This window comes from Zingiber officinale, chromosome 1A (assembly GCF_018446385.1).
Source record: "Zingiber officinale cultivar Zhangliang chromosome 1A, Zo_v1.1, whole genome shotgun sequence".
NCBI classification, from domain to species: Eukaryota; Viridiplantae; Streptophyta; class Magnoliopsida; order Zingiberales; family Zingiberaceae; genus Zingiber; species Zingiber officinale.
The window spans coordinates 38,838,649-38,866,297 of NC_055987.1; the positions used below are offsets into that span (position 1 = coordinate 38,838,649).

General features: G+C 36.9%; 1 protein-coding gene across 1 annotated transcript; it reads right to left on the minus strand.

Annotated features, from left to right (window-relative positions):
- Positions 1 to 8,265: 8,265 nt before the first annotated feature.
- Positions 8,266 to 13,048, minus strand: LOC122023437 (ADP,ATP carrier protein 1, mitochondrial-like). The gene is made up of 4 exons (XM_042581549.1): positions 12,914 to 13,048; positions 9,821 to 10,346; positions 8,839 to 9,210; positions 8,266 to 8,752 (listed from the first exon to the last, which is right to left on the minus strand). Exons 2-4 carry the CDS (start codon positions 10,325 to 10,327, stop codon positions 8,456 to 8,458), a joined length of 1,176 nt encoding a protein of 391 aa, XP_042437483.1. The 5' UTR covers positions 10,328 to 10,346; positions 12,914 to 13,048; the 3' UTR covers positions 8,266 to 8,455.
- Between the last annotated feature and the right edge of the window lie 14,601 nt (positions 13,049 to 27,649).

Sequence of the window (27,649 nt, forward strand, 5' to 3'; positions counted from 1 at the left end):
AAAATATGAATAAAAATACAATCCTAGATTACATCCTACCGTTAGTTCCTCGAGAGCGATCCTGGGCTCATTACTACAACGTTAATGTGAAATTAAGGGGTTCAGTGGAAAATACATTTGTACAATTTGATTAGCGGATGTGACAGATTTCAGCTACATCAATATGGGTACATTTACTTGATGCGCCGCAAGTCTGAGTGATTTGATAAGTTCAAAGAGTTCAAGGCTGATGTGAAGAAACATCATGGTAAAAGTATTAAGACACTACGGTCTGATCGTGGTGGAGAGTACCTCTTAGAAGAGTTTAGGAGTTACTTATCAAAAGTCGGGATTCAATCCCAATTGTCTGCACCTGGTACACCCTAACAGAATAGTGTGGCAGAACGAAGGAATATGACTCTTATGGAAATGGTTAGATCAATGATGAGTTATTCAGAATTACTAAATTCGTTTTGAGGATATGCTCTGGAAATGGCGGCGTACATTCTGAACTTGGTACCTTCTAAATCAGTACCCTCTACTCCCACAGAATCATGGAATGGGCGTAAGCCTAGTTTGAAACACATTTGAATTTGGGATAGTCCAGCACATGTGCTGAAGGGAGACACTGATAAGTTGGAATCACGTACAGAAGTTTGATTGTTCATGGATATCCTAGAGGAACGAAAAGTGGTTTGTTTTATAGTCCTAAAGATCAGAAGGTCATTGTTAGCACCAATGCCCGATTTTTAGAAGAGGACTATGTAATGAACCACAAGCCCATGAGTAAAATTGTTCTTGAGGAAATATGAGAGGACACTTCTATCTTAGTACCTGTTAGAGTGTATACTAAAGCCTAGCTTTTGTAAACATTTATTTTTGAAATAAAAGAATCACATTTGTCAATATCTACATTTATTTGTTAAATGTAATTGTTCAATTAATTTATATAGTAGACAACATGGTGTGTGGTGTCACACACAGAAGATCATGTTGTCAGTTCTTTATAAATTATAAACAGTTACTCACGATTAAGATGGAAATGAACAAACCATCGGAATAGTCGTAGTGTAATTAAATATTAGTTTATCTTGATTAATAAATTACACTAGTACACTCTAAGTGTATTGAGTAGGACCATTTTAGGTAAGTTCTTTTGTACTGACTTAATAAAAGAACTAGACCTTAGTTATTATGGAAGTGTATGCTCTTAATCCTAATATAATAACAAGCACATATATTTAATATTTATTTCTTTGACTTATCAAAGGGTGAGGTTTAGCTCGATAAATCAATATGCCCGATAAGTTGGGAAATGATATTACTTATAGTGTGTGTTGTTGATTATAGAAGGAATCTGTGTCCTAACTATCTAGGTTGAGAATATCCCCAAGAGAAGCTCATAAGGATTGTCATGTTAAACCCTGTAGTTGGATTTAGTCCAACATGACAATGAAGTTGAGTGGTACTACTCTTGGAGCTAGATATTAATTAAGTGAGTTGTCAGTAACTTACTTAATTAGTGGGCATTCGTTATCTTAAACACAGGGAGACTAACACACTCATGATAAGAAGGAGCCCATAATGTAATTTGGGATTGGAGCGGTAGTGCGATAATAACTCTCTAGTGGAATGAGTTATTATCGATGAACTTGAGTTGTGTGTTCGGGGCGAACACGAGATCCTCAAGCTCATCGGAAGGTCACAACCAATTTCTCCTCTAGGTCCCTGTCGTAGCCTCATTAAAGCCTCAAGTCCATCCAAATATAAGTCCATCTTGGTGTCCAAGAAGGGGGCCGGTCCAATGCTTGGTGACCAAGCAAGGGTTAGCCACATCCTCTTCTATGGGGTCGGACCTATTGTTTGGTGACCAAACAAGTAGGGGTCGGTCACATTAATCAAACAAGGAGGGTTGTTTTGAATTTTTTAAAAAAATCTTCTCTTTGAAAAAAACTATATGTTTTAAAAGAGAGATTTTAATTTTAAAAACTTTCCTTATTTAAATTAGGTCACATGTTTTAAAAGAAAGTTTAAAAGATTTTAAAACTTTCCTTTTTTAACCAACCTCATGGTTTAAGAAAAAAAAGAAGAGAAGTCTTAAAATTTAAATTTTCTATCACCATGTTAAAAAGGAAAATTTTATAAGAGAAGTTTTAAATTTTAAAACATAGTTTTAATTTTTAAAACTTTCCTTTTTTAACTCCTACTTTAGGAAATTAGAAGAGAGTTTGTAAATTTTTATAAGGGTATATAAAATTTTATAAAAAAAAAATTCTCTCTTTCCTTGATGAGGTGGCCGGCCACCTTGCTTGGTGCCCAAGAAAGGGGCCGGCCAAAAAGAAAATAAAAAAAAATCATCAACCAATTAATAATTGGTGATTGATTCAATCAAGAGGAAAGAAAAGGAAAAATAAAAGGGAAATGGAAAAATTAGAGGAAGATTTTAATTTTTGTAAAAATTCTTCCCTTATTTACCTTGGGCAAGTAATATAAAAAAAAGGAGTGAGGAGGTTTCATGAGATACAACTCTTATTCTCTTGCTTGGAGGTTCTCTTGGTGTGGACGGCCGTCTCTCTTCTCCCTTTCCCTTTGCTCTCTTCTCCTTGGTGGTGGTGGTGGCCATATTATAGAGGAAGAGGAAGAAAGCTTTTGGGTGGTGTTCATCTTGGAGGATCGTCGCCCACACGACGTCCAAGGCGAGGCGAGGAATATGGCAGAAGATCTCGAGGTCATTAGCATACAAAGAGAAAGTATAATTAGCAATTATTTTCCGCGTCATGCTAGTTATTTTTCTTTGTATGAATTCCAAACACAAGAGGCATTAGATCTAGTTTTTTGAATTTATTTTTCGAGTTTGTGTTTTCTTTGTTTTTCGAATTTATGATTCGATTGTTCTTTTTGGTTAACCTAGAGTTATTTAAGGAAATTAAATATTAGCTTTCCTTAAAAGGCTTTGTCTAGACGGTGGTGGTTGCTCCCATATCCAAGAAGGCATGTGCCTCGCCACACAGTCCTGGAAGTCAATTTTGGAAATTAATATTTAATAAAATTAATAGCATAAGTGGATTTGGATCAATAGTGTTAAGTTCCTGCGATTCAAATCTAAACCATTAACAGATAAGTTAAATTTGGAATCAATGATGTTAAGTTCCGTCTGCGATTCCTAATTTAACTTCTAAAGAACACAATAGGTTATTTAAGGAAAGGTTCGACACTTGTACAAAATTTTTGTACAGTGGAACCGGTACGATTTTCCTAGGACTAACCAACAATACCAACAGTACAAGATGAGATCCACAAGTAACTACAACACGTGTCACAAATGATGCACAATTACAGGTACTGCCTCGTCATAGTAGGAGGGTTGTTAAGCAACCTGAAAGATTTATGTTTTGGGGAGAGTCTTCGGACTTGATCCCTGGTAAACATGAACATGATCCCTGCACATATGATGAAGCACTCCAAGATAAAGATGCAGCATCTTGGCAAAATGCAATGAACTCTGAAATAGAATCTATGCATTCTAATCAGGTCTGGGAGCTTATAGAACTACCAAATGGTGTAAAAGCCATTAGATGTAAATGTGTCTACAAAAGGAAAAGTGAAATAGACGGGAAGATGGAATCCTTTAAAACGAGGCTTGTTGCGAAGGGGTATAATCAGAAAGAGGGAATCAATTATGAGAAAACTTTTTCACCGATAGTCATGCTTAAGTCTATCTGGATTCTTTTATCTATTGCTGCTCATATGGATTATGAGGTTTGTCAAATGGATGTCAAGACAGTTTTCCTTAACGGAAGTTTTGAAGAAAACATCTATATGAAGCAACCAGAGGGATTCATTGCGAAAGGCAAAGAGCATCTTGTATGTAAGCTCAATCGGTCCATTTATGGACTGAAGCAAGCTTCGAGATCTTGGAACATCCGATTTGATAAAGTGATCCAGTCTTATGGATTCATTCAGTGTCTGGATGAGTCTTGTGTATACAAGAAAAGTGTCGGAAATGTGGTGGTATTTCTTGTACTATACATAGATGACATTTTGCTCATTGGTAACAATGCCAAAGTGTTGGCAGACGTAAGGGTATGGTTGTCCAAGCAGTTTGATATGAAGGACTTGGGAAAATGTGAACATATTCTTGGGATCAAAGTAATAAGGGATCACAAGAAAAGGATGTTGTGCTTATCCCAAGCTTCATGCATCGATACTATCCTAGCTCGTTTTAGCATACAAAACTCCAAGAAAGGTTTTCTACCTTTTCGGCATGGAGTACCTTTATCTAAAAGGATGTGTCCTAATACATTAAAGGGAATAGAGGAAATGAAGGCAGTTCCTTATGCTTCGGCTGTAAGAAGCCTAATGTATGTGATGCTATGTACGAGACCAAATATCTGTTTTGTCATGGGCATGGTTAGCAAATATCAAAATAACTCAGGACCAGGACATTGGACTGTCATAAAGCATATATTAAAGTACCTGAGAAGGAGTAGAAATTATATGATGGTTTACCAGATAGATGATTTGCTCCCTGTGGGTTATACGGATTCGGACTTCCAATCAAATAGGCGCAGTAGTAAATCAACCTCGGGGTATGTGTTTACTTTAGAAGGTGGAGTCATAGCATAGAGGAGTGTTAAGCATAAATGCGTTTCAGACTCCACCATGGAAGCTGAGTATGTGGTGGCCTCTAAGGCAGCCAAAGAAGTTGTATGGCTCAGAAACTTCTTGATGGACTTAGATGTGATTCCTGGTTTGCCCAAAGTTATCATAATTTATTGTGACAACAGTGGTGTAGTAGTAAACTCGAAGGAACAACGAGCCCATAAGGTAAATAAACATATTGAGCGCAAGTACCACCTGTTACGAGACATCGTAAAATGAGGAGAGGTTGTTGTCGACAAAATTACACCAGTAGATAACCTGGCAGATCCTTTCACTAAGGCCCTTCCGGCGAGAGCTTTTAATAGGCATGTTGAGGAGATGGGAATCAGATGTATGGCAGCATTTATGGCAACATAATCTTTTAGTATAAGTGGGAGATTGTTGGGATACATACTATAAGCCTAGCTTTTGTATGAACATTTGTTTTGAAATATTTTGAAATGAGAATCACTTTGGTCAAATGTCTGTATTTTATATTTATATATATGTCAATGCAGTTGTTTATTTAATTTATATTGTAGATAACATGGTGTGTGGTGCCACACAGAAGATCATGTTATCGGTTCTTTATAAATTATAAATAATAGCTCACAACCAAGATGGATAGGGACAAATCATTGGAACGGTTGTAGTGTAATTTGGTATTAGTTTGTCTTGACTATTAAATTACACTAGTACACTATGTGTGTATTGAGCAGAACCATTTGAGGTTGTCCGATTTATACTGACTATATAAAAAAGCATAACCTCTGTTATTATGGATGTGCGTCCTCTTAATCCCTATATAATAACAAGCATGTATACTTAGTATTTATTTCTTTAACTTATCAATGGGTGAGATTTATTTGTTAAATCAATAGGTCCGATGAGTTGGGAGATAGCATTATTTATATAGTATGTTGTTGATTATAGAAGAAATCTGTGTCCTAATTATTTAGGTTGATGATGTCCCCTTGAGGAGCTCATAAGGATTATCATGTAAATCCTGTAGGTGGACTTAGTCCGGCATGATAATAAAGTTGAGTGGTACTACTCTTGGAATCAGATGTTAATTAATTAGGTTGCCAGTAACTCAATTAATTAATGGACATACGATATCTTAAACACGGGGAGATTAACGCACTCATGATAAGAAGAAGCTCATATTGTAATATGGGATTGGTGCAGTAGTTCAATAATAACCTTTTAGTAGTATGAGTTATTATTGATGCACTTGAATTGGGTGTTCGGGCCGAACACAGGAAGCCCAAGCCCATCAGGAGGCCTAAACCAGTTCCTCCTCTAGGTCCCTGTTGTAGCCTCTATATAAAGTCTCGCATCCACCCATCCATAACTAGTTTGGTTTAACTTAATTTCGTTTGGTTTAACTTGGTTTGGTTTAACTTAACTTAATTTGGTTTAACTTGGTTTGATTTAACTTAACTTAGTTTGGTTTAACTTGGTTATAGAAAGAGAGATTTTTTCTAAACAGAATTTGGTTATAAAAAATAAAAGGAAGATTTTTTCTAAATAGAATTATGTTATTTTTCTTTCTTTATAACCGACTGCAAAGGTTATCAAAAGGTGTTGGTGGTGGCTCCTAAAACCTAATCTTATTAATTTTCTCTCTTCTCCTCCTTGTGGTCGGCACCCCTCCCTTTCCTCCTCGCCTAGGGTCGGCCACATCTCTTCCTTGTGGTCGGTGCCCCTCCTCCTCCACAACTAGGGTCGGCGCCCCCCTCCTCTTCCTTGGTGGGGGGCGGCTTGAAGAAGAGGAAGAAGTGGAGAAGAGGAAGAAGAGGAGAAGGAAGAAGAAAAGAAGTTATCTCATCCTAAAACCTCCTTTTGTGGTCGGGGGTTTGGAAACCGAGAAGAGAATAAGGGTGGTGTTGTCTTGGTAGATCATCGCCCACACAACGTCCCAGAAGATGAGAGGAATACGGCAAAAGATCAAGAGGTCTTTAGCTACAAAGAAAAGGTACAACTAGTTCTTTTATTCCGCTGCATAATTAGTTAGTTTTCTTTGTTTCGTTCTTGGTAAGAAGCCAGCGATCTTGTACTTCGATCAAGGTGTGCTTTGATCATTCAAGAACTTGCTTGATTGATCAAACACATGACAGATCGAAAATGCGGGTTGCTAGGAAAGGTTCTGTTCTTGTATAATTTTTTGTACAGGGAAATTGAAACTGAACGGAATTCCAGCACCTTCAATTAAACGATTTCAAACGAGCTTTTATCGAATCGAACTTTGAATAGCCCATGAGTGACTTGGTTCATAACTATAACTTGACCTCTAAATTTTAAAAATAAAATCTTATTAACATAATCAAAAACTTAAAAAAATCCTCAAATTTTTTTTAAAAAAATTACCTTGCGCACAATCACGCGGCATAAGGTGTGCCACGGTGTGCACACACGTAACTTTATATATATAAAGTTACACTGTACACACACGTAACTTTATATATACTAGTGATCGTGCACACGTCGCGTGTGTAATATAATACATTGAAATCACATTGACCCTTTATAATGAAATTATATTAATTAAAGTATTTTAGCATTAAAATACTAAAGTAGAGTCATTAGGGTAAAGTACCTGACTTTTGAAAATCTGAATTATTTGAGTCTTTGAAAATCCGAATTATTTGGATTTTCGAGTGTCACCCTTATGGCTTCCCGATGGAAAAAATTAATTTAATTTAATATTATACTTATTTTAGTAAAAAAAACTTAAGAAAAATATATTTTTTAACATTGTTGGTCTAAAATATTTATAGAAGTTACTTTGATCATAGTATTGACTATTTCGTTTGTGGAATTACTAATAAACTTTGGAATTATTTTTAGTGTAAATAGAAAAAAGAATATTAATATAAATTTATTTTAGGCTTCATCAAAATTAATAAAGGGAGGAGATTTTTAATAAAATAGTAAGATAAAATAACACTGCACGACTGTACGCAACGTGCAACGTGTGTGTATAAAGGCAAAGCTATAAAGGAATTTATAGGACAAAAGGGAATTTATAGGACAAACTGTAAGTAACAGGCAAGTTTAAGTTGATTGTTTATAGAAACAAAAATGTTAACCATGAATTTTCTACCACGTCAAATACTGGGAAAACTATAAAAAAAAATACAAATAAATGGACTTATTCGAAGTTACAAGCTAAATCAAGTTAGCAATTTGAAAATCGAGCTGGATTATAATTTCTGTTATTCTCTATTAGAAAAAATAGTAGTATTGATAAAATTACCGACGAAAAAAAAATCCGATTAGTTGGATTATATTTCTATTATTAATTTCATAGAAAATCTAACTTTAAAAATCATTCTTTTATGAATTATTTTTTCATTTATATAGATTTACTTGAACTAAAAAAATACATAAATGAAGGAAATCTTTTCTTATCTATAAACAAAATGTAACCTAATGGATTATATTTATTTTAAAATTACAAGATAAATTAGAAAAGAACTTGTAATTCTGATTCCAATTCCGAGTATATCATGTGGAACAATTATTTTTTCCATAATATAATTCAAATATCAAGAAGAAATCTCATTAAACAGATGAAATATCTACAACATATTTTACCAGAGCACACTGAGGGATCAACCAGTAAACCTGAAGATCTAATCATTCATCAAAATCTGAAGCGAGCATAATTAATGTTTAATGTTGAAAAAATTCCTCAAAGTTGCAGTTTAAGTTTAAGTTTCAGAAAAAAATGCAAAACTATTCGAACCTAACAATTCAAAAACAAAATAAGATGGTAATTGAAAACTAAACTAATTTTTCATCATCATCACATCTCGGAAAATATCATGACTTATGCACCACCCGAACCATACTTCTTTCCAAAAACTATTAGTTGCAGCTTGTCGTAGCCAGCAAGCACACCGGCACCAGCAATGGCTCGGAGAATGTTAGCGCCTGCACCCTTGAACAGAGATTTCACACCCTCTTTCTTCAAAATCTGATTGAAAGCGTCGAGGGAACTCTTGTACTTGACCGCTTCTCCGGAGGTCATCATCATCCTTCTGCGAACGGTATCAATAGGGTAAGATGCAAGTCCAGCACCATTGGTGATCACCCAGCCGAGGGCAAAGCTAGCAAAGAAGCTATCCTGTAAACATTCAATAGAAAAAGATCAGAATGAAATTGTCAGTCACATAGAAAAGATCTTAAATCTGATCAACTAGTTAAGTATACCTGTAATTTTCCGGTGAGTATCACTGGCTTCAATGAATCATACATTCCAAAGTAGAGGCCACGATAAACAATGATTCCAACACACGAAATATTAAATCCACGGTAAAGGCCAGCAATGCCATCAGACTGATAGGTTTTCCTGTAAACATCAATGAGGCCATTGAATTGTCTTTCCCCACCCTTTTTAGCAGCTTTTGAATCATTTGCCAAACGAGTTCTGGCATAATCCAGAGAGTAGACAAAAAGTAAAGAAGAGGCTCCAGCTGCTCCACCAGAAGCAAGGTTTCCACCAAACCATTTCCAATATCCATCCTTATCTTTCTTGAAGTTGAACATCCTCTTAAAGTAATCCTTGAAAGCAAAGTTCAGAGCCTGACAAGATAGCAGAAGGTCGTAATAAGCATGTATTATTAAAAAAAAAAACATAAATGTACATGTACATGTACATGATGGCACTGACGAAATGCTAACCTTTGAATTTATCATTAAACACCAATAAGGAATCAGTCTAACAGATGTGAATAAATAGAAAATATTAACTTCATGAATAAAGTATCTGAGTTAGATAATTTAATTCATTGCAAATCAGAGCAATTAACAATTTCATAGGGCACGTCATGCTACTTAGCCAAAGTGCAAGCAACTTGTACACGAATCAAGTACTAATCCACAGCTTATGTAGAAGAAGCAAACACATACAACAAATAATTTCATGGTGAAGAAAATATTGGATTCCCACCTCTGTGCACAAATCAAGTACGTGACAAACTAAATGCTTTCTAGCTCCATTTCCAATCAAAGATTAAAAGTGTCAAGTGTTGTGCATAAAATAAAAAGTAAATGATTAAGAAATGGTATAGTTAATGAAAGACCATAAAATTGCATCTAGGTATCTCCATTTGTCACTAGAACATTGGAAATCTTGTATAACAGAATGAGGTGCTATGACTGAATGAAAACTTCAGAAGTAAGTATATCTGACCTGAGTTGGAAAATAACGAATGACATTTGCAGTGTTGCCTCTCCACAGTGACACAAAACCTTCATCTTTGATTGTTCGTCTAAAGCAATCTGTTATGCCCTTGTAGGGTTCAGCAAGACGACCAGATTTTATCATCTCATCTTGGTTCTGGATTAGAAGTTTCACACGCTCAATAGGAGCAGCAGCTGTTTTGGAGACTGCAGCAGAGACTCCACCCATGAGAAAATCAATAGCAAAACCTGCAAGCCCTTTCTCTGCAGGTGCATTCACGAAAATAGGTGATGAAGATGACAGCATTGATACATCATAAAAAGTTCTGCACGCCGACATAACTGGACTTTGATGTCGGGCATTCATGTAGTTCACAGTTGGGAAATAGCTTTGGTATACCAAATGAGGCTTGAGGATACCAGCAACACTGTGCACGTCATGAGAAAATCTATAACCAAGCTGGGATTGGCAAATGGTTTTTTGAGAGATATTTGGGTGGCTAATTTGATCAGCCATGACTTGCTGAGAATGAAATCTACACATAGGACAAGCAACAGCCTCATTAGTATAAATTGAGATATCAACATCGGCATAATCTAATTTAATTTATCATGATAAAACTCTTAAATATATACACAGATACAAACATACATATATTCAATGGAAAAAAGTTAGAAATAGAATAATTCTTCTTTTGTAGTGTTACTCTGCAACAAAATCAACACCAGCACAAGGGGTTTAACATTGTTTTGCCTATATCCGATGGATACTTTGTATATGACCAATCACTACCACCCATTGTCCACTAAAGTGTTTTTTTTCCTTTTGATCTTAACAATGAAATCATTGAGATTCTGAAATTATCATAGAGTTAAATTGTAAAACATTGGCATGGTAAACTCTGAACAAAGAGTATGTAAACCAATGATGTTATAAAGGATAATTCGGTGCACAAAACTTCCACTAATGTGGGATTTCAAAGAAGGGTTGAACCACATTAGGTCTATTGTACACAATCTTACCCTGCATTGCAAGAGGTTGTTTCCACAACTCAAACTCATAACTACAAGGTCACACAGCAACAACTTTACCATTGTACCAAGGCTCCCCTTCAAAAACCAATGATGTTATACAACAACAACTAAACCTTATCCCACTAGGTGAGGTCGGCTATATGGATCCTTTTATGTCATTGAGCTTTATCTCCTACTATATCATCATCTATACTTAAAAAAAAAAAAAAAGACAGCCCGGTGCACGAAGCTCCCGCCATGCGAGGTCCCGGGGAAGGATCCATTATACGCAGTCTTACCCTGCTTTTTGCAAGAGGTTGTTTCCAGGATTCAAACCCGTGATCTTTTGGTCACATGGCAACAACTTTACCGTTGCGCCAAGGCTCCCCTTCATCATCATCTATACTTAAATAAATTTTATCTTGTTTTATTGTTGCTAACCAAGTCTTTCTTGGTCTTCTTCTTCCTCGTTTGATATGCATGTTTGTCATAGTTTCACAAAAAACCAATGATGTTATAAAGAACAAAAATATACAAACTTTAATGTAAAATGTTAACAATCTTAAGCACATAAAAATGAGGTCTTTAATATGAACACCTAAGCAAAAATGTAAGGAGACAAAAGAAAATGGTTTTGGAAGGAAAGGACCAAGTATAAAGATCCAAAAATCCATAATAGGAAAACATTATACAAAATATTAAACAAACAGATGGTGTAGTTGGAGCAAAATTGATCAAGATATTTAATGTCACAAAAACATGACTCATATATTGAAGAAATGATGATCGATGCAAAAAGCTTTGATGCTTTAAAATTTGATAAAAAAAATACAATATAATAATAAATTTCAGTGGAACAAACTGAATTCACAATCATACAAGTGCAGCTAAACGAATTGGCAGCCAAGAAGAGGGGAAATCTCTTCTTTGTTTTACTATTTAAATATGCCAAAATAGACAGATTAGAAAGGTGTGCCAAAATAAATCAAGTATCAATTAAAGTTCAAACTACAAGAAACAAACTCTGATGCTCAAAAACTAAAAATTAATATACAAGAAAAATATGAGAACAGAACTATTTCGATCCAGGGATAAGCAATCAACATGAATCACAACAAAATGGGTAGAACCCACTTCAGATCCAGCTATCCCACCTACTTCAGATCCTCTATCCATTAAAGTTTTTTTTTTCCTTTTGATCTTAACAGTGAGATCATTGAGATTCTGAAACTATCATTGGGTTAAATTGTAAAACAAACAGCATGGCTAACTCTGAGCAAACCGTAGGTAAACCAACGATATTATAAAGAACAAAAATAGCTATATTAACTTTAATGTAAAATGTTAACAATCTTAAGCACAAAAACTGAGGTCTTTAATATGAACACCTAAACAAAAATGTACGGGAAAAAATGGTTTTGGAAGGAAACGACCAAGCATAAATATCCAAAAATTCATCGCAGGCCAACATTATACAAAATATTGAACAAACAGATCGTGTAGGTGGGGCATAATTGATCGAGATACTTGATGTCACAAAAACATGACTCCTCATAATATCGAAGAAATTATGATCGATGCAAAATGTCTCGATGCAATAAAATCTGATAAACAAATGATGACATTTAATAATATACTTCAGCGGAACAAACTGTATTCACAGTCGTACAAATGCAACTAAATGAATTGGCAGCCAAGACGAGGAGAAATTTCTACTTTGTTTTACTATTTAAATATGCCAAAATAGACAGTTTAGAAAGACATGCCAAAATAAACCAAGTATCAATTGAAGGTCAAAACTGCAAGGAAAAAAAAACTCTGATGCTCAAAATCTAAAAATTACTATACAAGAAAAATACGAGAACAAAGCTATCTCAATCCAGGAATAAGGAACCGACATGAATCACAACAAAATGGGTAGAACCTACTTCAGATCCAGCTATCCCACATAGGCCAAACAAATTCTACAAAATACTATCGTTTTGCAGCAAAAGGCATAATTACCGATCGAAATCACGAAACTAAACCCAAATCACACACAATTTTAAGGAAAGAAGAAGAAGAACTGCACAAACCAGAGATGGCTTACCAGCACACCGAATCGGCAAGCGGGAAACGCTCCCTCACTATTCGTGGCGACGAAGGAATGGAGCAACCACACGGGGATGACACGAGAGATCGAAGAGACGAGGATGTGGAGCCTATTATATATACAATAACCTAGGGTTTCATGTCTACTTTTCTGCAGATGTCCGTAATACGGATGGCAAATGGAGGGCAGATCCGTCCAAAAAAAAAAAGGGCCGGAGATGAATCACCTATAATTACGGATCGATCGTGGTTACGATCTGATCACAATTGGTTGCGATCCTTCTTTAAATTCATCGTCCCCCAGGTTATAACTTAGATTTAGGCGGATGACTGGAGGTTGTCAGAGGTGGACAAGTTGCCAAGTAGCCTGGCGCCAAGCGGGAGGCACCCTCCATTGGTCTCCGGCCATCCGTTCCGACCCAAACTATAATCTAGGGACAGTAAATCTAGGGAGGGATCATAACCAATTGTGGCTGGATCGCGACTATGATCCATCCATAATTACAAGTGGTTCATCTCCTGATCCACTTTTTTGTGGACTAGGAGATCTGGGCTCTCGCAAATGGGTAGGATTTGGATTTGGATTATATCCACCGTATTAATCATCATCTATTAAATTCATCCTCATACTCATCTCTATACCGATTGGGTAACTCTCCATGGATTGGTTGTGTTGCTTATGAGTTGCAGAATGAAACAAGGGTCAATTCCCGGTGAAGCGGGGAGAAATGCCCTCCTATGTGATGACATACTCAATTTCCTGATTGATATGAACCGCAAGTCATGGTTGTCGTCAAGTAATAAAATTTATATCAGTCAATCTCACGAGAATTGAGGATCAAATGCTAATTAGTTTTGTATTTTAAATTTAGCTAGACAGAAGAGGTAATTGTTTGTTTTGAGATTTTCAACTAAGATATGAAAATAAAAGAAAAGAAAGTTACTGAGAAAGTCCTTAATTCAGAAGATGTTCTAGGTTGTTGGTTTCATTGCAGTGGTGATGTTATGCTATGAATTCACTCATTCCTAATTCTCCACTTGCATGTTTGTACGATAGTTTAAATTACTATCGATCATCACCCCACGACGGTGTATCGGAGTACTTCCCCTGCTAGTAACTAAGTATGTCATCAAGTGAAGAAGTAACTTAGAGAGTCCGATTTTCAGAAAAGTACCTCCTGTCACAAGGCCTCCCCGAGTATACTTCTTTAGATTACGTAGGTCACTTGCGTAGCATATGATTAGGGAAAGCTCATTAGGTCAAATGATAGATTTATCCATACATAGCATTGTTCTCCCTTAGAAGGTTACGTTCCATATAGAAGGATAGTTACCTTAGACCTTTAATGTTAAACAAGTATCCGAAGGTCATGCTGAGGTATATCGGAACATACACTAAAAAGAGGCAACAATTCATGTATCAATTCAATGAAAATTCAAGTTCACACCCAGATATAGAAACACAACAATGTATCTGGCTTAAAAATTTGATCTACACATAAAGAAATACAATCTAGATAGATAAATTCATGTTCATAAAGAAAGTCTACTTGCTAGCATTTCATCAAACAAAACAAGTGCCAAACAAGCTTCATCAAACAAGGAAATTGGCAATTCAATAAATTTTACAACATCCACACATCACAATTACTTTCTACATCCTAGAACAATATAAATATACTCCATAATTGGAAGAACTACAATCCAAGAACTCAAAATCATAAAATTTCAAAAACCCTAAGGAAGGGGAGAAGAAACTTATCCTTTGTTAAGTGAAGCTCTTGGATGCAGATCTTGGAGTGGTGATGAGGATGGAGCAGAAGAATGGCCTCAGATCGCCCAGATGACGTCTCTGGATGTAAGGATTTGACCTAAAGGGTCTCCTTCCGTCTTGGATCTTCCTCCCCAAAGCAAGGGGATGAAGTGCCCATTTTATAGAAGTGGGGGGTGCGGAGTGGTCGTGCCTAAAGACACGGCCCAACCGCCTTCTGGTCATCTAGTCGTGCCATTTGGCACGGCCAGAGCCTACTTGTCTCTAGCAAATTAGTTTGGGCATGCCATTTGGCATGACCAAAGCCATATCTGACTTCTTGGTCGTGCCTTATGGCACGGCCAAAGCCAGGTTGTCTCTGTCTAAATAACTTAGCCATGCCATTTGGCACGGCCAGAGCAGAGGCTACTCTGTTTTCTCTTTATGAGCCGTGCCATTTGACACTACCTAATCTTCAAACCTATGTTTCTAGAGGCATGGGCGTACCTCAAGACATGACTAGGTCCATTTCTATTTTAGAAAAAGGCATAGGCAAGCTCCTGGCGTGCCTTTTGGCACGGCCCACCCTCTTCTTGTGCTAATTTTCCCTCCTAATCGTGCCATTTGGCACGGCCCATGTCTTCACTACTTCTTTGGCCATGCTTTTTGGGCATGATCAGTGACTAAAGCCTCTCTTGGTCGTGCCTCAAAGCATGGCTAGGTCCAATTTGCCTTTGGAAATGGTTGTTGCTTGCGCCCCTTGGCTTGGGCACTCCAACCCTTTACTTTTCTCTCCATGAGGTATTCAAGGCTAGGTCATGGTGTTCTTTAGATGATCTTCTTTTACGTCTTTAGAATCCTTTTCCACTCCAAACTGCTCCTGAAAGTGAAAACAAATACCAAGTAGATCTCTGAACGTAAAAATAGTAATTATGTTGAAATTATCATGATCAAGGGTGAAAAAGCATAGATTATAGATAATGAATACAGAAATTGTTGGTTGCTACACCAAGATTCTGTTCTGTTTCCCTGTACAAAAATTTTGTACAAGCACAGAACTTTTCCTAGCTACCCATGTGCTCTACTGATGTTAAACTTGGATTGCAAACGATGCTTAACATTATTAATCCAAGTTTCTCTTTAGAAGTTAAACTTGGATTGGAAACAAAACTTAACATTTTTACTCCAAGTTCAACCGATGTATTCTTCAGAAGTTAAACCATATTACAGAAGATGATTAAACATTTATTTCAAAGATTGGCTTCCAGGTTAAACATGGCGAGACACTAGGACTTCTTGGGTATGAGATCATCCGCTACTTCCTAAACAAAGCCTTTCAAAGAAATTCAATGTTTAAACTTCTTACAGTAAACCTCGGTTTAACTAAAAAGACCTTAATAGAAGCACAAGATTAAAACATGAAATCAAAACACAAAATCGATAACACAAAACCGATAGCCTAAATCGATAGCCTCTTGTGCTGGTATTTCAGGATCCATTCAAAGAATATGAACTAATTATGAAGCGCAAACTAATAATTAGTTATATATTTCTTTGAAGATTTAATAACCTCTTAATCTTCTATTGTATTCCTCTCCTCCTCTTGGACGTCGTGTGGGTGACGATCTACCAAGATGAAATACACCCAAACCTTTTTCTTCCTTCAAAGCTTTCGGCCACCAAAAGGATATCACAACTAGAGAACCTTCTTTCTCTTCTTCTTCACCTCCAAGTATCCGGCCACCAATTGAACTCCAAGCTTGATGCCGTCGGCCACAAAGAAGAAGAAGAAAAGAAGATGATGAAGGGTCGGCCACCAAGGAAAGGAAGAGGAGAATAGAAGATGTGTTAAACCATAAGGCACCACCTCTTCTTCTTTTATAATCCTTGATGAATGCAAAAAAGGAAAGTTTTAAAACAAAATTAAAATTTCCTTTTATTCCTCTATCAGGGTCGGCCACACCCTTATCATCAAACAAGGAAAGATTTTAAATAAAAATTAAAATCTCTCTTTTAAAATTTCTTTTGTGGATAGCTATAAAAGGAATGTTTTATAAAAATTAAAATCTCTCTTTTAAATCCTTTTGTGGATGTCTATAAAAGGAAAGATTTCAATAATTAAAATCTATCTTTTAAATCCCTTATAAAAGGAAAGATTTTAATAAGATAAAAACTCCTTTTATTTTCTTTTGTGACCGATCTAAAAAAGGAAAGTTTTATAATTAAAATCTTTCTCTTAAATCCTTTTTATGGATCTCTATAAAGGAAAGATTTAACAAAAAATAAAACTTCATTTTCTAATTTATGTGTGGCTAGCCCCTTGCTTGGGCACCAAGCAAGGCTTGGCCAGCCCTAGCTTGGGCTCCAAGCTTAGTTTGGTCGGCCCCTTGCTTGGACACCAAGCAAGGCTTGGTCGACCCTAGCTTAGGCTAAGAAGCTGGGCTTTGGATGTATATAAGGTTTTATATAAGAGGCTACAATAGGGACCTAGAGGAGGAATTGGCTTTGGTCTCCCGATGAGCTTGAGTTTCCCGTGTTTATCCCGAACACCCAATGGTTTGTCCCTATCCATTTTGGTCGTGAGCTACTATTTATAATTTATAAGGAACTGATAACATGATCTTCTGTGTAACACCACACACCATGTTATCTACAATATAAATTAAATGAACAACTATATTTGACATAAATGAAGATATTTGACCAACATGATTCTTATTTCAAAATAAATGTTTATACAAAAAACTAGGCTTTTAGTATACATTCTAACAATCTCTCACTTATACTAACAGACTATGCTGCCATATATGCTGTCATACATCTGATTCTCATCCCCTTAATATGCCCATCAAAAGCTCTCGCCGGAAGGGCCTTAGTGAAAGGGTCTGCCAGGTTATCTGCTGATGCAATCTTGGCGACAACAACTTCTCCTCACTTTATGATGTCTCGTATCAGGTGGTACTTGTGCTCAATGTGTTTACTTGCCTTATGGGCTCGTGGTTCCTTCGAGTTTGCTACTGCATCACTATTATCACAATAAACTGTAATAATTTTGGGCAAACCAGGAATCACATCTAAGTCCATCAAAAAGTTCCTGAGTTATACAACTTCTTTGGTTGCCTCAGAAGCTGCTAGATATTCAGCTTCCATGGTGGAGTCTGAAACGTACTTCTGCTTAACACTCCTCCATGCTATGGCTCCACCTCCCAAAGTAAACACATAACCTGAGGTTAACTTACTATTGTCCCTATCTGATTGGAAGTCAGAATTCGTGTAACCTACAGGGAGCAAGTCATCTGTCTGGTAAACCAACATATAATCTCTAGTCCTTTTTAGATACTTTAATATATGTTTTACAGTAGTCTAATATCCTTGTCCTGGATTACTTTGTTATATGCTAACCATGCTCACGGCAAAACAGATATCCAGTCTCGTACATAGCATTACATACATTAGGCTTCCTACAGCTGAAGCATAAGGAACTGCCTTCATCTCCTCTATTTCCTTTGGTGTCTTAGGAGACATCTCTTTAGATAAAGGTACTCCATGCCGAAAAGGTAAGAAACCTTTCTTGGAGTTTTGCATACTAAAATGAGCAAGGATAGTATCGATGTATGAAGCTTGGGATAAGCATAACATCTTTTCCTTGCGATCCCTTATTACTTTGATCCCAAGAATATGTCCACATTCTCCCAAGTCCTTCATATCAAACTGTTTGGACAACCATACACTTACGTTTGATAATACTTTGACATTGTTGCCAATGAACAAAATATCATCTACGTATAGTACAAGAAATTCCACCATGTTTCCGTTACTCTTCTTGTATACACAAGACTCATTCAGACACTGAATAAATCTATAAGACTGGATCACTTCATTAAACCAGATGTTCCAAGATCTTAAAGCTTGCTTTAGTCCATAAATAGACTGATTGAGATTATATACGAGATGCTCTTTGCCCTTTGCAATGAATCCCTCTGGTTACTTCATATAGATGTTTTTTTCAAGACTTTCATTAAGGAAAGTTGTCTTGACATCCATTTGCCAAATCTCATAATCCATATGAGTAGCAATAGATAAAAGAATATAGATAGACTTAAGCATGGCTATCGGCGAAAAAGTTTCCTCATAATCGATTCCCTCTTTCTGATTATACCCCTTCGCAACAAACCTTGTTTTAAAGGTTTTCACCTTCCCGTCTGTTCCTCTTTTCCTTTTGTAGACACATTTACATCTAATGGCTTTTACACCATTTGGTGGTTCTACAAGCTCCCATACCTGATTAGAATGCATAGATTCTATTTCAGAGTTCATTGCACTTTGCCAAAATATTGCATCTTTATCTTGGAGTGCTTCATCATATGTGCAGGGATCATGTTCATGTTTACCAGGGATCAAGTCCGAAGATTCTCCCAAAAACATGAATCTATTAGATTGTCGAACAACCCTCCCACTACGACGTGGCACTGCTTGTAATTGTGCATCATTTGTGACACGTGTTGCAGTTTCTTGTGGTATCTCATCTTGTACCGTTGGTACTAAAATAGACGTGTCTTCCCTTATTTCTTCAAGAATAATTTTACTCATGGGCTTGTGGTTCATTGCATAGTCCTCTTCTAAAAATCGAACATTGGGGCTAACAATGACCTTCTGATCTTTAGGAGTATAAAATAAACCACCTTTCATTCCTTTAGGATAACCTACAAACAAGCAAACTTCTGTTCGTGATTCCAACTTATCAGTGTCTCCCTTCAACACATGTGTTGGACTTCCCCAAATCAAAACATGTCTTAGACTAGGCTTACGCCCATTCTACAATTCTGTGGGAGTAGAGGATACTGATTTAGAAGGTACTAAGTTCAGAATATACACTGTCATTTCTAGAGCATATCCCCAAAACGAATTTGGTAATTCATAATAACTCATCATCGATCTAACTATTTCCATAAGAGTCCTATTCCTTCATTTCGCCACACCATTTTGTTGGGATGTACCAAGTGCAAACAATTGGGATTAAATCTCAACCTTTGATAAATAATTCCTAAACTCTCCTGAGAGGTACTCGCCACCATGATCAGATCGTAATGTCTTGATACTTTTACCATGACGCTTCTCCACATCAGTCTTGTACTCTTTGAACTTATCAAAGCATTCAGACTTACGACGCATCAAGTAAATGTACCCATATCTCGAATAGTCGTCTATAAAAGAGACAAAATATTCGAAACCGCCTTTCGCCTGGATAGTCATAGGTCCACACAAATCAGAATGAACCAATTCCAACATATCTTTGGCTCTATACCCTTTTGTCTTAAAAGGTCTCTTGGTCATTTTCCCTTCCAAGCAATACTCGCAGGTTGGAAAGTTTTCCACCACCAATGAACCCAAAAGTCCATCATCTATTAGCCTCTGAATCCTACTTAAGTTAATATGACCAAGCCTTAGATACCAAAGATATGTTTGGTTCATTTCCAAAGGCTACATCCTCTCTTATTAGAATTAGAAGATGTGTTATTAATTTCCATTTGTTGCATCATGGTAGTTATTGGATTTAGAGTATACAAATTACCAATCATCGTACCAGAACAGATAACCATCCTATTTTTCTTGACAACCACTTTCTTGACAACCACTTTGTCATCAAAAGAAACAGAATATCCATCCATAAACAGTTTAGAAACTGAAATTAAATTCTTTCTAAAACTTGGTACATAAAGGCAATTTCTTAAAATCAAAGTTTTATTCCTATCAAAAGATAAGTAAACATCTCCCACTGCAACAGCTGCCACTTTTGTATCATTGCCCATGTAGACGGTTATTTCTCCTTCATATAGTCGTCGGGTTTCCTGGAACCCCTGCAATGAATTACAGACATGATCAGTGGCTCCCGTATCTACACACCAGGTACCGGTAGATAATACCGCTAAACATGTTTCAACTATTAGAGAATAAGATATACCTTTATTGTTCTCCTTCTTACGAGGACAGACCGCCTTCTAATGTCCAGACTGCTTGCATGTGAAGCACTTACCCTTCGGCTTCTTCACTCCTGCTTTCGGCCCAGTCCTTAGAGATCGACTCACTTTCTTTGTTGAACCAACTTGTTTCTTCTTCTTCTTCTTGCCTTTCCACTTAGAAGTAGAACCGTTTTCAACAAAATGAATTTGAGAACTTTGATGAAATATCCCTTCTGTTTCTTGAAGTTCTGGTAGAAGTTCCACCAACGAATAAACCCTTTTGTTCATGTTATAGTTCAGACGGAACTGCTCAAAACTTTTAGGTAGCGTTTGGAGAATAATATCAACCTGGGTTTCCCCATCGATTTCAACTCCAAGAATTTGTATCTCGTTCAAGTAAGTCATCATTTTGAGGATATGATCCCTTACGGGTGTCCCCTCAATCATGGCGGTTGTCATTAAGTTTCTCATAGCCTGTTGCCTAGCATCCCGATTCTGGTGTCCGAAGAGTTCCTTGAGATTATACATCATGTCATAGGCAGTAGGCATGGCCTGATGCTGATATTGCAGCACATAGAAGCCAAAATATAACACCGCATCATCTCATCTGTCTTGACCCATTTTCTATGACTCTCAATCTCCTCTTCATTAGAATCACTATTAAGCACATTAGGGCAGACCTCTAGAAGTACAAACTTATAGCATTCAGCAGTTAGGACAATATCCAAGTTTCGTTTCCAATCAATGTAATTGGAACCAGAAAGTTTGTTCTCTTTTAATATAACAGCAAGTGGATTGAAGGTCATCCTAAGAATCACAAAATAAATTTTGGTCAAAACTTAAGAATTTAAAATAATATTGATTCCTCAAATAATATCATTTAAACTCACTAACACCTCAAAACACCGTGAATTTTGTATGTCACGATAGTGTGGACATATACAAATTCAAACATTTGTAAAAGGAGATTTTACCTATTAATTTTATTATCTTATCATGCTAATTTTATGACAAATAAAATTAATAATTAGTTTTCTTTGGTTACACAAATAATAGTAGTGACTCCGACGGGGAGGATACTATTAAATGCACCTAAGTGTATACCATTACTTGATACTTAGTCCATTAAATAGGATTGTTCCCCTTCAGATGGAGAATATCACACAAGCCTAAATAATTTTCTATAATCATCCATAAAGGAAGTTTGATCTACTGGTCTGTAAACAAACTCATCCGATGTGGAGGAAGGTACTTAAAGCCAACGTGTAAGTTTGAGTGCATTACTTACAAACAAGTAATGGAGACTGTGGAATTTGATTAAATTCCTCTCTCACTTAGTTATTTAAGACGAGGAATTTTAACATGCAAATACATCACACATGCACAGCATAAAAGGCAATAAATATGAAAAATATTTTCCAACTATTATGGCCTTGTCCATAGCTATCCTCCATGTGCCACCAACCCTAGGATTTATGTTGTCGCGTCTATCATGCTTCCTTCTCCGCTACACCTCTGGTCCTTAACTAGTACCACGCCTTCCAAGGATACGATCTGCGACAAAAATAAAATTTTAAATTTATCAATTCTATATTCCACAAGGGAATGTACATATAATCTAGGTCGAATAGAATGTAAAATCCTAAAACTAATACAACTCGTGCTGTATTTAATAAATACAATCATACACACACATAAAATGCCCCGGACATGCCCGAGGGTCCAATCACACACAAAACACAATAGGGTCATAATAGTTGGATCTAGGATGTCTGCAACCACAGAGTTAGTCTATTTTCACATCCTACTATTATCCTGCCTAAATTATGTATGACTTGTGCATAATTAAACTGAAAACCAAATACACAGAGGTAGAAAACTTAGCTCTGATATCAATTGTTAGTTGTTACACCTGGATTCCGTTCTGTTTCCCTGTACAAAAATTTTGTACAAGCACAGAACTTTTCCTAACTACTCATGTGCTCTACTGAAGTTAAACTTGGATTGCAAACGATGCTTAACATTATTAATCCAAGTTGCTCTTCAGAAGTTAAACTTGGATTGGAAACGAAACTTAACATTTTACTCCAAGTTTAACCGATGTGTTCTTCAGAAGTTAAACCATATTACAGAAGATGATTAAATATTTATTTCAAAGATTGGCTTCCAGGTTAAACATAGCGAGACACTAGGCCTTCTTGGGTATGAGATCATCCACCACTTCCTAGACAAAGCCTTTCAAAGAAATTCAATGTTTAAACTTCTTACAGTAACCCTCGATTTAACTAAAAATACCTCAATAGAAGCACAAGATCGAAACATGAAATCGAAACACAAAATCGATAACACAATACCAATAGCCTAAATCAATAGCCTCTTGTGTTAGTATTTCAGGATCCATTCAAAGAATATGAACTAATTATGAAGCGGAAACTAATAATTAGTTATACCTTTTTTTGAAAATTTAATAATCTCTTGATCTTCTATTGTATTCATCTCCTCCTCTTGGACATCGTGTGGGCGACGATCTACTAAGATGAAATCAACCTAAACCTTCTTCTTCCTTCCAAGCTTTCGGCCACCAAAAGGATATCACAACTAGAGAACCTCCTTTCTCTTCTTCTTCACCTCCAAGTATCCGGCCACCAATTGAACTCCAAGCTTGATGCCGCCGGCCACAAAGAAGAAGAAGAAAAGAAGATGATGAAGGGTCGGCCACCAAGGAAAGGAAGAGGAGAATAGAAGATGTGTTAAACCATAAGATACCACCTCTTCTTCTTTTATAATCCTTGGTGAATGCAAAAATGAAAAGTTTTAAAATAAAATTAAAACTTCCTTTTATTCCTCTATCATGGCCGGCCACACCCTTATCATCAAACAAGAAAAGATTTTAAACAAAAATTAAAATCTCTCTTTTAAAATCCCTTTTATGGATAGCTATAAAAGGAATGTTTTATAAAAATTAAAATCTCTCTTTTAAATCTTTTTGTGGATGTCTATAAAAGGAAATATTTCAATAATTAAAATCTCTCTTTTAAATCCCTTATAAAAGGAAAGATTTTAATAAGATAAAAACTCCTTTTATTTTCTTTTGTGACCGATCTAAAAAAGGAAAATTTTATAATTAAAATCTTTCTCTTAAATCCTTTTTATGGATCTCTATAAAGGAAAGAGTTAACAAAAAATAAAACTTCATTTTCTAATTTATGTGTGGCTGGCCCCTTGCTTAGGCACCAAGCAAGGCTTGGCCAACCATAGCTTGGGCTCTAAGCTTAGTTTGGTCAGCCCCTTGCTTGGACACCAAGCAAGGCTTGACCGACCCTAGCTTAGGCTAAGAAGCTGGGATTTGGATGGATATAAGGCTTCATATAAGAGGCTATAATAGGGACCTAGAGGAGGAATTGACTTTGGTCTCCCGATGAGCTTGAGCTTCTCGTGTTCGCCCCGAACACCCAACTCAAGTTCATCAATAATAACTCATACCACTAAAGAGTTATTATTGAACTACCGCACCAATCCCAAATTATATTATGGGCTCCTTCTTATCATGAATGTGTTAATCTTCCTGTATTTAAGATATCGAATGTCCATTAACTAAATGAGTTACTGACACTCACTTAATTAACATCTAGCTCCAAGAGTAGTACCACTCAAATTTATTGTCATGCCGGGCTAAGTCCACCTGCAAGGTTTACATGACAATCCTTATGAGCTCCTCAAAGGGGCATCATCAACCTAGATAACTAGGACACAATTTTCTTTTATAATCAACAACACACCATATAAATAATATTATTTCCCAACTTATCGGGCCTATTGATTTAATGAACTAAATCTCACCCATTGATAAATTAAAGAAATAAATACTAAATATATGTGTTTGTCATTATATCAGGATTAAGAGTACGTACTTTCATAATAACAGAGGTCCTGTTCTTTTATGCAATCAGTATAAAAAGAACAACCTCAAATGGTCCTGCTCAATATACTCAGAGTGTACTAGTATAATTTTATAGTCAAGATAAACTAATACTAAATCACACTACGACCGTTCCAATGGTTTGTCCCTATCCATTTTGGTCGTGAACTACTATTTATAATTTATAAGGAACTGATAACATGATCTTCTGTGTGACACCACACACCATGTTATCTACAATATAAATTAAATGAACAACTACATTTAATATAAATGAAGATATTTGACCAACGTGATTCTTATTTCAAAATAAATGTTTATACAAAAAGCTAAGCTTTTAATATACATTCTAACAGAAATATGTGCGTTAAACAATAAAAAATAACACATATATCTACGCATATCACTGATTTACCTCTCTATAAATATCTATGGGGTCGACTGTGTGGGGTGCTCAGGGTCAACATATGACCTTTTTATAGAATTTGTTAATGCAAGGAGCACCATGATCGAATCTATGTTTTTGATATTATCAAATATTCAAGTTAAGTCATTTTGTTATCTGATTAATTAATCTAGTATGCAGGATGCTCAACTTAGAAAATTCTAGTAGGTCAAATAGGCCCGATACTAAGCAAGAGAAGTTTTAGCAAATCGTGGAACCAAGCAGGAAGTTTAGATGGGTCAAGTGGATCTGACATCTGGTAGGTGGATTTTTGTTAGTGCAGGGTCTACTAGAATCAAACTTGAGTTTTGATGTTGTCAAAGATTTAAGTTAAGTCTTGTTGTGATTTAATGAATTAACTAAGTATGTAGGTTGTTTACTCAACCGAAAAAGACCTACTCACGGCTAGACAGGGAAGTCTTAGCAAATTGTGGAAGCCGAGCAAGAAAGTACTTGGCACTTGGCAGATGAACTCGATAGGTTTGGAGGACTTGATATCGAGGTGAAGCCCTAGTGAGTCAATTCGATATTGAGCCGAAGTCCAAACAGGTCTAGAGGACCCGATGTTTGGTAGGCAGATTGAGGTAAGCAACTGGAGTGGAGCGACCGTGAGGTTATGTCCCAAGAAGGGACAAACCCTAGGTCATTGATCCAACTAAAGAAACTGGGAGGTTTCCAAGTTGAGATCAAGATATATTTTACTGTCAATTATATTACTCATGCATTATATCTCTATGCTAACTTTGTGTTACAAGGATATCTTTATATACTGTGCACCTAAACCTATTTTGCATATTCTAAAGGATCGATCCACCAAACAGAAGCATAAGTCGACCAAACTAAGATGATGTGGCAGAGTTCAGATCGCACAAAGCAAAACTTAGAAGTTAGGCTGATTGGTTGACCAAACCCAAGGATTAGTCGACCAAACAATTAAAGGCATTAATTGTTGGATCGAGATGCGCTAGGGGGGGGGGTTAATAGCGCTCGCGGCTATTTCGTTCGATTCGTAAAACACTCGAGTAAAAAATGCAACAGAATAAAAACAAACAACACAAAGACACAGGTCGATTTTACTTCGTTCGGAGCCTAAGGCGACTCCTACTCGAAGGCCCGCGATCCTTGATCGCTTCTGGTGGGCAACAACTATAAGTTCAAAAGTATACAAAAGATGATTTACAAGTAATGCAGTAAGTAATCTTATACCGACAATGGAAAATACTAAATTGAAGCTTCGGGTTGTCAGTGTCGAGTTGCAGCACTTCGGGACGAGTTCGTTAGCAGCTAAATGCAGAAGGAAGACTTGAATCTTGTTATTCCAAAGCTGCTGGTCGAACCCCCTTATAAATAGTGTTCAAGGCACCTTGAATGCTACTCAAGGCGCCTTGAATAGGCCGAGTCAGCCGCGGAGATGAGGAGCGAACTGGTCGAATCTTATCACAGGTCCAAGGCGCCTTCCACTGTTCACAGGGCGCCTTCATCTGTTCAAGGCACCTTCCACTGTTCATCAAGGCGCCTTGAACAGCTTCTCGCAGCCAGCTCCAGCCTTGCACCCGAGGTGCCTCCAAGCTCCATGAAGGCGCCTCGGACACTGTTCATCTGAGACTTTAGGTTGCTTCTTTGCACCTGCAAGATACGTTAGTCCCAAACACTATCCTGCAGCACAAAGTTAGCACATAATACAATAAATATGACAAATGAAGTATTGACAGTCTCCGGACTGTCCGAGTCTGACTTCGGGTTTCCAACTGGAAACCCTAGGTCGACCTCCCTCTACGGGGAACACATCCTCACCTACTCCACTCAGGAGATTTACCTGTTGCCAGTGCGATCCTCCAGATCGACTGGACTTTTGCTCAGCACTCGACGCTTCCGGACTTTCTGCTGGACATCCGCTTCCCAGCTAGTCCAGTCTTTCACCTAGTTCGCGACACCAGGACTTTCCACTTAGGGTTACCACCCCCTAGGACTTTTGCCTGAAGCCATCGACCTGCCAAGACTTTCCGCATAGGGTTACCACCCCCTATGACCTAGGGTTACCACCCCCTAGGGTTTTTCCTTTGCCTAACCGTAGCTAGGACTTTTCTCCACCTAGGGTTACCGCCCCCTAGGACCTAGGGTTACCACCCCCTATGGTTTTCACCTGCCTAACCGCAGTTAGGATTTTCCTGAAACACTCATTCAACATGTTAGATAACAACACGACTTAACTTTGAACCCTTTGCCATTATCAAAACTTGGGTTCGATCATCGGATGCTTCCCGCACCAACATTAATGACAAAGAAGATCGAATCTCAGTAAAGAAGGAAATTAGGTTGATCGGTCGACCGAACCCAAGGATCAGTTGACCTAACAATAAATGTTATTAATGAGGCAATGATTGAATCTCAACAAAGAAGAAAATCTGTGTGATCAGTTGACCAATAGGGAGATCGGTCGACCGAACTATTTTTTGGTCAACCGAATGTGGCTTATAAAAGAACAGCTCGAGATCCAAGCCAGAAGAACTTTTACTGATCTACTCTCTGCTCATTATTTATGCTACTACTACTCAACTACGATTCAACTTTGTGTGCAAGTTACTCCACTGAAAAGTCTCCGACGATCTACATCTACTCTTTTGTCAGTATATTTATATTTTAGCTTACATAATTGTTAT